Genomic DNA, 13,479 nt, shown 5'->3' on the forward strand with positions numbered 1-13,479 from the left:
ATAGTCCTTTTCATTTTAATAATTGAAAATCCATCCATCATACAAGCTTGCTGAGGGCAAAAACATTTACATCAGCTTTGAGTCCTTGAGCAACACCTACCTCGATCACCCCTCACCTATATTTTTGCAGCAGATGTTAATAGTCTCCCTGCATCCCCACTCACCTCTTTCCCTATTATCTTTTCTCCAAATAAAGACAGAATAAGTCAGATCATATAATTTCTCTGTATAAAACCCTCCAAGTGCTTCCCAGCTGACTCAAGTCCAATCTTTGTAAGTATCTCTAATGTCCTGTATAATCGACCCCACACAGCCCCCCTACCTTTCTGACTTGATCTCTTCACTGCCATCATTTCATTCTAGCCTCTCCTCTGTTCTGTCACCTAATTTCTGTTTTTCCCCTCTGACCTACTCTTCTACTCTGAAAGCTGCCTGGCTTCCTCCTTAGCACCTTCCCATCTCTGCCAAAATCTCGTCAGTATGGCCTCCCTGATGGTCCAATTTAAAATAGATTCATCACCTTCCCCAACTTGCACATACTCTGTCCCCTTTTCCTGCTTTATTCTTCACCAAGGCAATTACCATTTGACATAACTCTCTATTTCATTTACCTAATTGTTTGTTCTCTATTGCTCTTCTCACTTTCATTAGAATGTAAACTCCATGAAGCCAGGAATTTTTGTCTTATTTCTTCTTTGATGCAGTCTAGAAACGTGCAGCTTGCAAAGTATACACTTGAAAAATATCTGTTGAGTGGGTGGATGATGAATAATTAATCTTTAAATTCAGAGTGTTAATTATTCAAGGAAAAAGGATGTTGCTTTAGTCAGATTTTTCTGCCACTGTAACCCAAAGAACAATTAGACGGGGCTAGAGTTGTGGCTCAGTGGTAGAGCACTTGCTTGCCTTGCATGTGTGAGGAACTGGGTTTGATTCTCAGCACCACATATAAATAAGTGAATAAAATAAATGTCCATCAACAACTAAAAAAAAAAACAATTATAGACGAGGAAAAAAACTCATGGTTTCAGAAGTCTCAGTTCATAGATGGCCAACTTCATTCCTTGGGTGAGGCAGGACATCATGGCAGAGAGTGTGTGAAGGAAAGCATCTCAGGACACAGAGAGATAGCTCCACTGTCCAGAGACAAAATATATATCCGAAAAGCATGCTCCTCAGTGACAGACCACCTCCAGCCATTTACCACTCAGTTACCACTCAGTTAATCCATATCAGTGGATTAATACACTGATTAGGTTAAAGCTCTCATAACCCAATCATTTCACCTCTAAACTTTTTTCCGTTGTCTCACACATGAGATCTTGGGGGATACCTCATATCTAACCAAAAGCATTCATAGAATAGATGATGATTTGAAAATCTTTCTGGATCTACATTTTTTTCCTTTTAGAATCAGATCAGTTTCTCACTTGCAGGAAAAGCAATAAGTCTATTTCGATTCCAAACTAAAACAATGTGGAATTTTGAGGCATTATTATGGTTATGCCCTACTTGCTTTAGAAACATTTTTTTCTAAAATTAGTTGATTTCCTAAAGTGAGCATGTTTGGCATACGTTTTCTAGAGAGTAATGGAAGGGAGGCACTGGGTTATAGAGCTTTCGAGTTAAAATCTTACACATTCGTTTCTGTAGCTTCTCACAAAAAGCAGGTTAGATCAGACTTAAAGCCCTCCATCCTGCTCATGTACCCATTATGGTGACAGCAATCTTTCTCTTAGTGAACAGTCTCTTTGTGGAACTGAGAGTGAGGTGGGTGCGGGGTTACAAGAAGACAGTTTCTCAGTGCTTCTCTTTTGAATGTTGTCCAATTCTTCCTAATTATATCATTTCATTATCACATCCCAGGAGCTTCTATTTTATATTGATTTTATTGCTGAGCTAAATGATGTTGACACCTGCTATTCTCCTCTGAACACATTACCAGGAGCATCAATCACTTTCTTTTTGCATTGATGAAGTAATCATCCTATTAAACCTGAAGGGCTGACTGCAGCACAGGCAGGTCAATAATCCTTGTTAGGACCATTTTCTATCATCTGTGTTTCATTCATTAGGCCAAACTACGAGCATCAGGATGTCTTTATTGCTACTATCGTTCTCAAATGCTAAGTCCCCCTGTTTGTGGGTACAGTCCTTGTCCTCAGGGCTAACATAGCCTACTTGAAAAGAAAAGGTTTTCCTGGCCTCCTAACTCATCTCTCAACTTGCCCTCCAGTGGAGGCTGCATCCTCACAAGATGATCCTCCTTAAATGCAAATTTGAATGTGGCATTGAAAGTCACAGTACCATATTGGAGTCACACTGATGTGGAGAAAAAGTTAAAATTATTATGTCCCTTAGATTTATTTTTATAAAAATATAGAAAAATGCAAAATGGGCAAAACATATGATATATGTAAAAATGTGAGTATATAAAATATAAAATTAGGCTAAATGCATTCATATAAATACAACAAAAGTCTGAAGGTATTTGCAGCAAAACATTTTCAGTGTTATGAGTTATTGCCCCCCAATGATATGATTTCTGGTGACTATTATTTCTTCCTTTTTCAGTATCTGTGATTTCCAATTTTAGTATAATTATTCTATCTGGTACATTTTTAATTCTTTGAATACAAATATGACCATATCATTGCTAGGCTTAAATTTTTTCACTTAAAGCAACAATTTTTTGATAAGATCAAGCAGAGAAGTAAGTACAAGCTATCCCCTACCATGAGGGCTCTAACTGATCCCCAGGTAGCAGAGAAAATCAGGTGACTTTTTCTGCTAATTCTCCTCTGCTCCCAGACAGAGATTCTCCTTCATGAGCAACCCTGATGGAAGTCTAGACCACTGTGAATAGGAGTCATAGCAAGAGTGCTAGGAGATGGATGAAGGCTTTTGAAAATGATTCTTGCTCCCATTAGTTTGCTCAAGATTTTGTTCAGGGTATAAATATTATAAATAGCTCCCTAGTGCTCATATTTGCACAGAGTATCCTCTGTGGCATGCGGGGCCTGGATTGAAGGGCAGTCTGAGAGGCCAGTGGGGGACTGGAGAGGCACTTTCTTCCTATGCAGGCTCAGTGAAAATCACATGACTTCCTGCCCTTCCAGTGACACCACTGCATCATTCTTCTTCATAAGCTTTTCTCCACTCCTGGAACTCAGTGCCTCCCCTGCCCTATCTGTTAAGTCTCTGCACAGTTGCCACCTTCTTCTAGAACTTTCCCTGACTTCCCCTAGCTGCATCTGAGTAAAGCCTTGTTCTATTAGTTATTATTAGCAGTTTGTCCAGACTTCCCCTCTGAACGCCTGATAATCACTTTGCGCTCCTTACAGAGTCTCCTTATATCTGGCCCATACAACCCTTGACTCTTTAACAGGGCCATGATTTGACTACTTTATTCTTAGCATCTGAACTTGAGATTTCATAGTATTCAGTAAATGCTAATTAAGTAAATAAATATGCAGATGGATGTATGGATAGATGGTGGATGGTAAAGAATACAGGTAAAATATGCTCCAAGCCAAATAAGGCTGTGACAGAAAAAGAGGCACATTAAATAGAGAACATACCATCCACATCCTGAATAAAAGCGTGAGAAAACTAATGCTGGAAAAACAGCTTTTAAAAAACCTCATCCATCTCTGAGCTCTCTTGCTGTGTTGCTCCTCCTCAGACTGTCTGAACTTCCACCAGGGCAGTTCATGAAGGAGAATCTCAGTATAAGAGGAGAGGAGAGGAGTATTAGCAGAAAAAGAGACACAATCTTACATTTTCCATTCCTACTACAGGATTACCAACTAGAGACCTCACAGGAGGGGGTAGCTCAGCTCCTGCTCACTTCTCTGACCAACATCATCATGAAATTATTGTCACTAGTACACAGTTCCCACAACAACCCTCTTGTCTAGTTATGTCAAGATTAGCACCTACAAATCCAAAATAGCATCTGACGCAACTTTCTATTTACAGAAAGGCACATGGGATGTGTTAACAACACCCTCACTGGATCCTTGGATGCTGAGAATAGGCCCAACAGCCAAGGGATAGGCAGCCTTGATATTTACCTTCTGATAACTGCACTGGGGGACTCATCAGGGAATTTTAAAACTTTCTTTTGATAAAGCCTAAAAACCACCAGGTCTGCTGTTGCTAGAACTAAAACTAGCTTGGTCTGGTTTGGGAAGCAACAAGAAGTCTGGCAGTTGGAAGGTGTGGGGTCCTCATCGTGCACAACCTGGCTTGGTATACTTGGATAAGCCATTTCATCTCATAGCCTTACTGAAATCCCTTGCTTTCTGCTGTGCTTTGAAGGTGATGGATCCTTCACTTCTTTGATTCTGGGGAAGGTAGGAGTCCCACCAGAGGTAATGGCCACCATAGTGCTTGGCAAATGTTCATCCTCAATCCCAGGAAAAAGAGAGAGGAGAAGAGTTATGCTTTTAAAGCAGAAGCACTGGAAATGCTCTCCAGTTGTACTTTTAGCAAGAATAAAATCCTCCTACCCTCAGGCCTTTGGTGGTCTGGGGGTGGGCCTTTGGTAAGGAGATAACTCCCTTTGTTCTGCTACCTTCAACTTGTGGTAAAAGACTCATCATGACCTCTCCTTGCCTGTCTGTCCCATCACTCTACGATCCATGACAGCCTCACTGAATGGTTGATACATGGAGAAGCCCAATAGCAGTCAGAAATGGGAACGGCTATTCTCAGCAAATGGGAGGTTACTCAAGCCACAGGTAAATAAACTTGGTTGCTTAGTTTAGAAATAGTGTGCTCTTCTTTAAGTCTTGAAGATATTATATAATTAAAGCGTTATTACGCCGTGAGCAGTCAATCTTAATATAGTATTTGCTTCAAAAATAGTAATAGTGCCTACAGAAAGATAAGGAAAAATTGGGGGAAGAATATATTTAATCAAAAATAAGGTCCCAGATGAATATACAATTATCCTCACAGCTCGGGCCTTCTTTCAGAACTTGGACACTCCCTGCTGGGCAGGAAGAAGAGCTCTTAGGTCAAATTAAAAAGTGTACTGATTAATTGACAGCTAATGATGAAGAGGATATAATCCTTCAGAAAACAAATATGGACAGATTTGGTGTACTGTAGTGATAGAATATTAATCACTAATATTTTAATTAATATTATTATTATTATTTAATTTTTTAAAGGAAGATAGAATAGGATAATTGAGAATTATTATTTCTCCTCAGAGTCTGGTCATCTTGTCACCCAATATAAATCTCTCAAAGAACCAACCAAACCAAGCATATATTTTTAAGCACTTTCACTTAATTTAGTAGGTTAAGCTGTTTATGTGAAAGATGACCACAATTTAGTGTAATGATTCCTTTCATTACTATTTTTATATTTTCAAATGAAAACATTACAAAAAAAAACTCTGGAATCTATGAGAATTCATTTTGTTTTGTCAGGCTTTGGCTATTTTATAATTTAAAATCAGGGTCCTTACTGTTAACAAGCAAGGCTTCCTGCCCCATGTGTACAGGGCACCTATCTGCTATATCACACCAATAAGCTTTAAGGAATGTGGGCCGACAAGAAAAGAGGACACACAGTTAAATGTGTCTCCCAGATCAGTTGGTGGTGAAGGAACTTAAGCAGCCAGGGTAAAGGGATATAAAGGGCTAAGTGGTTGTCATGGGAGTCTTGCTGGGAGAGTCCATACCCCCTCCACAGGTCTAGGTGAATTTGTGCATAACTCCTGCTCATCTCACAGCTGTTGACAGCACCCCTCACTTCTAATCTAAGTCCACTGGACTTGTTCTCATTCCTTAGCAATACTCCTTAGAGAGTTTTGGTTCCACTTGCTTCTCAAGGACAGCTTAGATCAAGTCCTACAGTTCTGTTTCTGAATCCTGAAAAAGCTTGAACAGTTTTTAGGAACAAGGAAGTTGATATTTTATGTCTCAGATTCATTACCGTGAGACTTAACCTAGACCATAGTACCATTTACCCACTGCCAAATAACAAGACCTGATTCTTGGGATTATTATTAAGATAAAATTAAAGGAGATAATTTATATGAATTTGGCATGGAAGAGTCACTCAAAAAGTGGGAGAATTTCTCTTGCCTCTTAACTTTTCTTTCTTTCTTTCTTTCTTTTTTTTTTTTTTTTTTTGTGAGTTTCTGTGTAATATAGACATAAAGGGGAGCTTTAGTCCAGGAGGCCCTGATTCAAATTTCAACTCAGCTTTCTAGCAGCTGGGTGGCCTAGGGAAAATGTCCTGGTCTCTCTGAACCTCTCTTTTTTCTTCTATAAAAAGGAAATAATAGGAAATAATAGACTTCTTTGCAAGAATGCTATGAAGTCTACAAATCACATATACCAAATATCCGGCATATGTTAAGTACAGAATACATGATTGTTCTGTTTATCCTTAGACAAAATACCTTGCTCTATGAAATGAAGCTAATGATTAGGTTTCATAAAGATGCTTTATTGCATGACTATCTGTGATTTCAGATCCCTAGAATCTTACCTGGATGTTATTTTATGGTTGTCTCATCTGGACATTTTTAAGCCACTTTTGGGTCTTGTGGAAATATTTAAAGCTTTGTCATGAAGGCAATGTAAACAAAGACACCTATCAACTGCAGGCCACTGACCCACCCACAGGGGCACCCTGGAATAATTATAGCCCAACTTCTACCAAAGTCTTGGAAAGGTTACATGACGCAGACAGATGTAGTAGGCATGAGATTACAGGCCAAGAGGAAGAGGTCGGGTTTGTGGGCAGTATATTTGACAAGCTCATACACTACAAGCCTTGTTCCGGGTCCCTTACAAAGCACCTCTTTAGGATGAAAACAAGATGTTCTTTGTAAATAAAAGTTCATGCATTTGAGTAATGAAGTCATTTTCCAGTGCTGCAGCAAAAGATATTCTTCTCCCAAGCCCTCTGGGTGAAGACAGCTAGGAAGAAGCAGGGTGGTGGGCAAGACTCAAGACAAGATACTAGCACAAAGCCTAGCAGTCCATCTCTAGAAAATGACAAACCTTGCTCAAGAAAGTGGGCACCCTGCCCCTCTGTCTCCTAGGATCATCTACCACTGGCTCCCACCCCTGGAATCCTTTTTCCACCCACTTTCCTGCAAAGTAGCTGGGGCCACATAAAAGATCTATATAAATATAGATAAGACATCTGGCACCTGGACTAAATAAATAAGAGATGTGAGGAAGCATTGCAAATTCTGAATATTCATCTGGAGCCCTTGGAGGGGCTCCAAACTGAGAGGGGAGGGGAGGCCACAAGGAGAGGCTGGACCTCAGTGTCTGAAAAGCCAACTTGGAGTGGGAGGGACTGGAAGTGGAAGGTGAAAGGGAGTGGTGAGAATGAGTGTGGGAAGGAAGCCAGAAGAGCGAGCGCAGTCCTCCGTCCTGGCCGCGGAGCGCGCTGGCGGGTCGCACCCCCAGTCCCGTCTTTTGATGCTGGGCTTTAAGCTCCGTCCATCTGTAGGTTCTTGAACCAAAACCTCCTCCGGGGCGCCTGTAGGGGGGGTGTGGGGAGAGACCGAGTGAGACAGAGTGAGGGAGGAAAAGAAGGGAGATCAGAGGGAGGAAGAAAAACTCTCGCTAACTTTCTCACTCTCCCTTTTTGCCCCCCTCCAAATTTGCTGATTGGGCTGCCTGGCGTCCCAACATCTGGACCCAGAGAAGGTAAATTACCAGACAGCAGCGCACCCCGTGGGGACCCGAGAAGACCAACAGTTCCAGAGTCCCGGAAAACGCTGTTGGATGTCCGCGGGGAGATGGCTTTGAGCTCAGCCTGGTGCTCAGTCCTGTCTCTGTGGCTGCTCTGGGGTGTTGCCTGTTCCAGCGCAGCGTCGGGGGACGACAACGCCTTTCCTTTTGACTTCGAAGGGAGCTCAGTGGTCGGCAGGCCTGAGACGAGTGAGCCCCGCGTGGCTCCGGGACGCCTGCCTCCTGCTGCCGAGGTACAGTGTCCCTGCCATTGTCACCCTGCTGGGGCACCTGCGCCCCGCGGGCTGTGCTGTGCCACAATATTCTCTCACATTCATTCTCTCTCTCTCATCTCTCTCTCTCTCTCTCTCTCTCTCTCTCTCTCTCTCTCTCTCTCTCACCCCCCCCCTCTCTCTCTCTCTCTCTCTCTCTCTCTCTCTCTCTCTCCTTTCCTCCCTCCCTCCCTCTTTCCCTCTCCCACTGCCTAGACTAGAACAGTTCAGAAACTTGAAATAGAGAGTTCCACTTTGTAAGTTGGGTTTGAGTGCTATGAATTACAAGTTGAGGCTTTGGAACATGTCTATTCAAACTCACAAAAGTGCATGTGTCCTTCATGCTCTGAGTGGGTCTGTTAGACTCATCTGGGACTGTAGCAACACATCAGTGATTTTATTTATTGTTATTATTATTAATGCTTTTTTTTTATGTCCCAGTGGTCATTTTTGTCAAGCCACAGTTCTTAATGTATGTGCCCCCTCACTGCCTTCCTGCTCCTCTGCTCTTAGGACAACGGGAACATAACTTTTTTCCTCTCAGGACTTAACTTTTTGACTAAAATTAAACAAAAGGTCTGTACAGAGAGGAGTGAAGGGTTAAGAGGGAGGTAATGGGCCATCAAAGAAGTTGTTAGGAAACTACAGAGCAGATACCTTAAATAGAAATAAACCATTATATTCTAGAAGCAAGACTAAATCAAGTCCCATCCCTGAAATTAAAATGATCAATATATTCCATTGGTAATATGCTATATATTCAAATTATAGTTGCCGCTTGAATACCTTACAATAGCTTTTAAGTTGAAAACATAAGCAAAGCATGGGAATTTGGTGAAAGAGAATGACTCCAGAGTAAATGATTTAAGAGCCCCCTGAGCTCAGACAGACAACAGTATGTCCAGTGCGTGGGAGATACTTAATAGGAGGAAAATGAAGTCACCTAAGTTCATGGGAAAGGAAAGAGCAATTGGCCTAACAAAACACACACATATACACACACACACCATATCCTATATCTATGGTTACAGTAACCATTCAACTAAAATAGTTGAGTGGAGTGAAGCTATTTCTAACATCACTGAAGTCTGTACTGTTGCTCTTAATTCTACCAATTGTTAACATAACTGTAGTTATTAATTATTGATTAAAAAAATAAAAAGATGCATGAAGATGATCCTTCTTCAGAGTAAGCCCTATTCACAACCCCCACCACTTAGGAGGAGAGTGGATACAGCCCTTACACCCAGTTCTTGTTCTGGTGCAAAATATAACCTCCCTGAGAAGGAGAAGGACATGGCTTTTGGTCAGCTTCACTCCTAGACACTTGGGAGAGGCTAGACCAGGAGAGACTCCACACAATGGGACAACATTGCTTCTCTGCAGTCTTGGAATTAATCCTGGTGAAGCTTTATCTTCACCTGTTGCTTTAAGCATGGAAAGTCCCCGAATGAAACGCTTGACTAGGATTGGCAGATAGAACACAACATGCCCAATTAAATTTGAATTCCAGATAAACAATGGATAAATTTGGGGTCATATCCCAAATATTGAACAGGACATATATATATTAAAATGTTTTCACTGTTTATGTGAAATTCAAATTTATCTAGGAATCTTTTTTCCTAATAAATCTAATATAACTTTTTGTAACTCTCATTCCATAAAATATTAAGAAAATAATTATTTTGAGTATTAGAGTACCTTAAAATTAATGTTGGACAGGGGTGTAGTTCAGTGGTAGAGTGCTTGCCTAGCATGCATGAGGCCCTGGGTTCAACCAAAAATAATTAATTAATTAAATGTTGAGACAGCAATTTCATAATGCTCATGTGTTCCACAAAATAATAAATAGGAAAGTAGCCCAACAAATTGTTTTAGATTTCAGGCTGTTAGACTGATGGTCCCAAGTTTAAATCTCAAACTCCTTGACCTTGGGCAAATTATAGTTGCTCAAAATGCATATCAAGAAACTGATTGAGGCTTAGAGAAATTATTGATATCTACTTTATATCTCATATTTATTATAATGAAGTTATATAAAATATAGACAGAATGCTTAACTGGTACCTGATATGCTATAAATATTTTATACTTGCTAAGAGTTATTATAAAAATACATAGATGATTAGATTAAATGAAATCCTTGTTTGGGAATATTTCTTAGAACTTTATTTCTATGGTACTATTATGTGTATGTAATATATAATGTCTTCCTTTGTTGTATCCTTCCAATTAGAAAGAATGTCCCATAGTATGTTAAAAATGTAACATTATCAGAGTCTAGTAGGTTCAAAATGCCAATTGAGGCCTTCGGTTTAAGCAAAAAAAAAAAAAAAAAAAGATATTAGTCATTCCCAGAAGGTCAAAGTATATGGTGTAGAAAGGGTGGGATCGAAGTAATTATGTTCCCAGTGCATAGTTTCACATAATGCCTCCGGTTAGCCTGTGGTCCCAAGGCAATTCTCGGCGCCCCACCATTAGGTTTCCCATGTTCTTTATAGCCAGTAAGCAGATCTTAAACCAAATACATTTTGGAGACTTAATGACATGTCATAACCACTTCACTGGATTGCATCAGGGGATTGTGTGTGTGTGTGTGTGTGTGTGTGTGTGTGTGTGTGTGTGTGTGTGTGTGTGGAGAGAGAGAGAGAGAGAGAGAGAGAGAGAACATGGACACATTATTCAAGGAAGAACTTTAAAATTCATATGGGAAGGTATTCTAAAAATGCATTCTCTTTATTTGAATTGAATTTTTATGAATGGTTATTCCTCAAATCTCCTTCAAAGGGAAGAAAGAAAATAACTAAAGGGAGCATGGAGCCATGGGAGGTGCTTGTGCTCGGCTGAAGGCCTTCCTGAGCTCCTTCCCAGCACCTCCACAGTGGGGCTGTGTCTGCGCCATCCCTGGGTGCTTGGCCCAAGGCAGGAACTCTGGCACACTGTGGCACCCACTGTGAGTTGGGGAGCAAATGTATGAAAACTGCACAGATTGAAGGGTGGAGAGTTCTGGCTGACCAAGAAGAAAAAGGCCCCTCTTTTTTTTTTTTTTTAATAGATCAAGCTTCCCCCAGGATGGAAAGAATCTGAAAAAAGGCACACTTATAGGTAACTCTGTACTAGTTGTGGGGAGGATTTTTCCAAATTCTGCTTTAAAAGAAATTCACTGAATCATTGTTGATGAATTTATGGTGAAAGCAGTAATTTTCTCTAGATGGGCAAAGGGGAGACTAGGTAGTTCCTAAAAGAATATTCAATATTGTAATATTTCACATTGTTTTAAAATGTCTATTCTTTTTGTCCTGCACATGGAAGCAAGTAAAACTATACAAAATTCTCCTTAATCAATATATAAATGCAAAAGAATTTGAGGGGCTCCAGAAACAGAGATGAAAACATCCCTCAAGGAGATTACCGGAGTATTCTTGGGAAGAGTGAGATTCTTGTCAATCAAAAAGAAGCAGGAGTTAAACAAGGTTAGGAACACTGGGTTAGAGGCTGACACTCTGTAACTGGAAAAGAAGCCACACAGAGACATTGAGAAATAGAGACAATGAGGACCAGGTGCTGTTCCTGGTTTTGATAAATAATGAAAAGGGAAGCACTTAACAATTGTTAATCCAAGAGGGGAAAAACAGGACCTTATCTCCTAGTAACTTGACTGGATTTTGCTGTTATCATTTTTGTTGTGTTAACTTCCTTCCAAAAAAAAAAAAAAAAAATCATTGCTCCATGAGTCCTGTGTCTACCCAGCCCTGGACAAATGAGGAGCTTGCTTAAAAGATGCTCTATCAAGAAAAGTAATTCCAAAGGACTTTCCTTCTCAATTCTTTTCATTGTTGATATGTGATCCCATTCCAGAACACATTGTTAGGCACCCTGCCATTAAAGGATTGCAGAAGATTTATTAAAAGACAGTTATGTCTCTTTCACTACCTGCTTTTCTTTTTCATATCTTGGCCCTTTACTTTGTAAAAGATCTCATAAGACTACTGTGAGACCTCTAGTCACTAGCTAAGACCATCATCCTGTAGGGCTATTCCAAAAATTTAGTTAGATAAATTGAATTCCCTACATATAAACATTATTTCATTCACTTAATTATTCACACAAAAAACACATTTGGAGTTTACCATGCAGAGCAAGAAAATAGGCACCAGCAGGGATAGAAAGAGAGCAGGGTCTCTCTCATTACTCTCAAAGGGTAAGCAATCCAAGAGAGGAAAATATATGCAAAGCAGAATGAACCCATGTTCTATGGCAGGGGCTACTAGCAAGTGCTGTAGAGGTAATGTAGACGGAGTGTTATTCCTGAGCTACTCAAGTAGGTCATAATAATCTATTCATCAAACACCAAAGAAGCTTTTAAAAAACTTATTTTAGAAGAGTTGAAATATTATAGTGGTGGGATAGCTAACACTCAATGAATACTTGCCACATGCCAGACATTTGTCCAAAACTTTCCACAGTTTTTTCCTTGTACCTTCCTGAAAAAATCAGTGGGAGTATCTTTATCTCATTACACACTGGGAAACAGACACATAGTGCAGATGTCTAGGCCCTGTGCTTAGTAAGTAGCACAATGAGGAAGAAGTGTATAAAAGCAGTTGCAGTTGACTGTACAGAAATATGTAGGAGAAGGTGATTGAGTAAATAGAAGTATCTGTGAGGATAATTTTAGTAAAATTAAAATTTTAAATTTTTTTTAAATTTTCTAAAATAAATAGAAAATGCCATTCAGACAACATTTATGCAGTGCTTGCTGGAAGAGTAGCAAAAGCTGTAAAAAATTAGTTGAGGATTACCAAAGATTTGAGATAGCTCCCCTTCCTGACTAATCTAATAGCTCTTTATTTCTATTTGTTCATTTCTCTGTTTATTTATTTATTTATTTTGTAGTGCTGGATATTGAACCCAGGGCCTCACTTGCTAAGCTAGTGCTCTCTCATCTCTACCTACATTTCCAGTTCATAGCTATTTTTTAAACTACTCATTAAAAAAAAAGAAATCTGACAGTTGCTGATGTCTACTATGTCCCATGAACAGAGGTGTAGGAGATAACTGATGTTTGGAGATGGTAAGTACCTTGCCCGAGCTTCAGGATTCCATTCTCTTTCCCAGTACACCACAGGGTCTCCCTGGCTCTCTTTTTAAGTACAGCATCACCCTGCATCCTATGTTCCCTTTTAAACATATGACTTCCCCATGATGTTAAGGTCCTCATTAGCAGTTCTTGATTTAGGGCAATAGGTAAAGGACTCAAAAGAGCACTACCTATAGGAATACAAGATCTGTCTTATAGACTTTATTATTTAAAATACTAGAAAATAAAGAATCTTGTTCCCGATAATTCCAGAGTTCCCTGATTTAATCAGAGGGTTTTTTTTAACACATAAAGACATTTATAACATAAGTTTTATGATTTTCACGATTGTTCAGTATACTGTTCAGTGGCACCAAGTACATTGATATTATGCACACTACCACCATCC

General features: G+C 39.8%; 1 protein-coding gene and 1 long non-coding RNA gene across 3 annotated transcripts in view; one reads left to right on the plus strand and one right to left on the minus strand.

Moving 5' to 3' along the window:
• Window positions 1-6,755: 6,755 nt before the first annotated feature.
• LOC106145271 (uncharacterized) lies at window positions 6,756-7,842 on the minus strand. The gene is made up of 2 exons (XR_001230126.4): window positions 7,701-7,842; window positions 6,756-7,521 (listed from the first exon to the last, which is right to left on the minus strand). It is a non-coding gene; the product is annotated as an uncharacterized LOC106145271 (long non-coding RNA).
• Lama4 (laminin subunit alpha 4) overlaps window positions 7,784-13,479 on the plus strand; it is a 134,898-nt gene continuing 129,202 nt past the window's right edge. For both annotated transcript variants that reach the window (XM_021734629.3, XM_078019440.1), the window contains exon 1: window positions 7,784-7,969. In XM_021734629.3, coding sequence (XP_021590304.1) covers window positions 7,784-7,969 — 186 coding nt within the window. The remainder of the gene's footprint in view (window positions 7,970-13,479) is intronic.

Source organism: Ictidomys tridecemlineatus, chromosome 8 (assembly GCF_052094955.1).
Source record: "Ictidomys tridecemlineatus isolate mIctTri1 chromosome 8, mIctTri1.hap1, whole genome shotgun sequence".
NCBI classification, from domain to species: Eukaryota; Metazoa; Chordata; class Mammalia; order Rodentia; family Sciuridae; genus Ictidomys; species Ictidomys tridecemlineatus.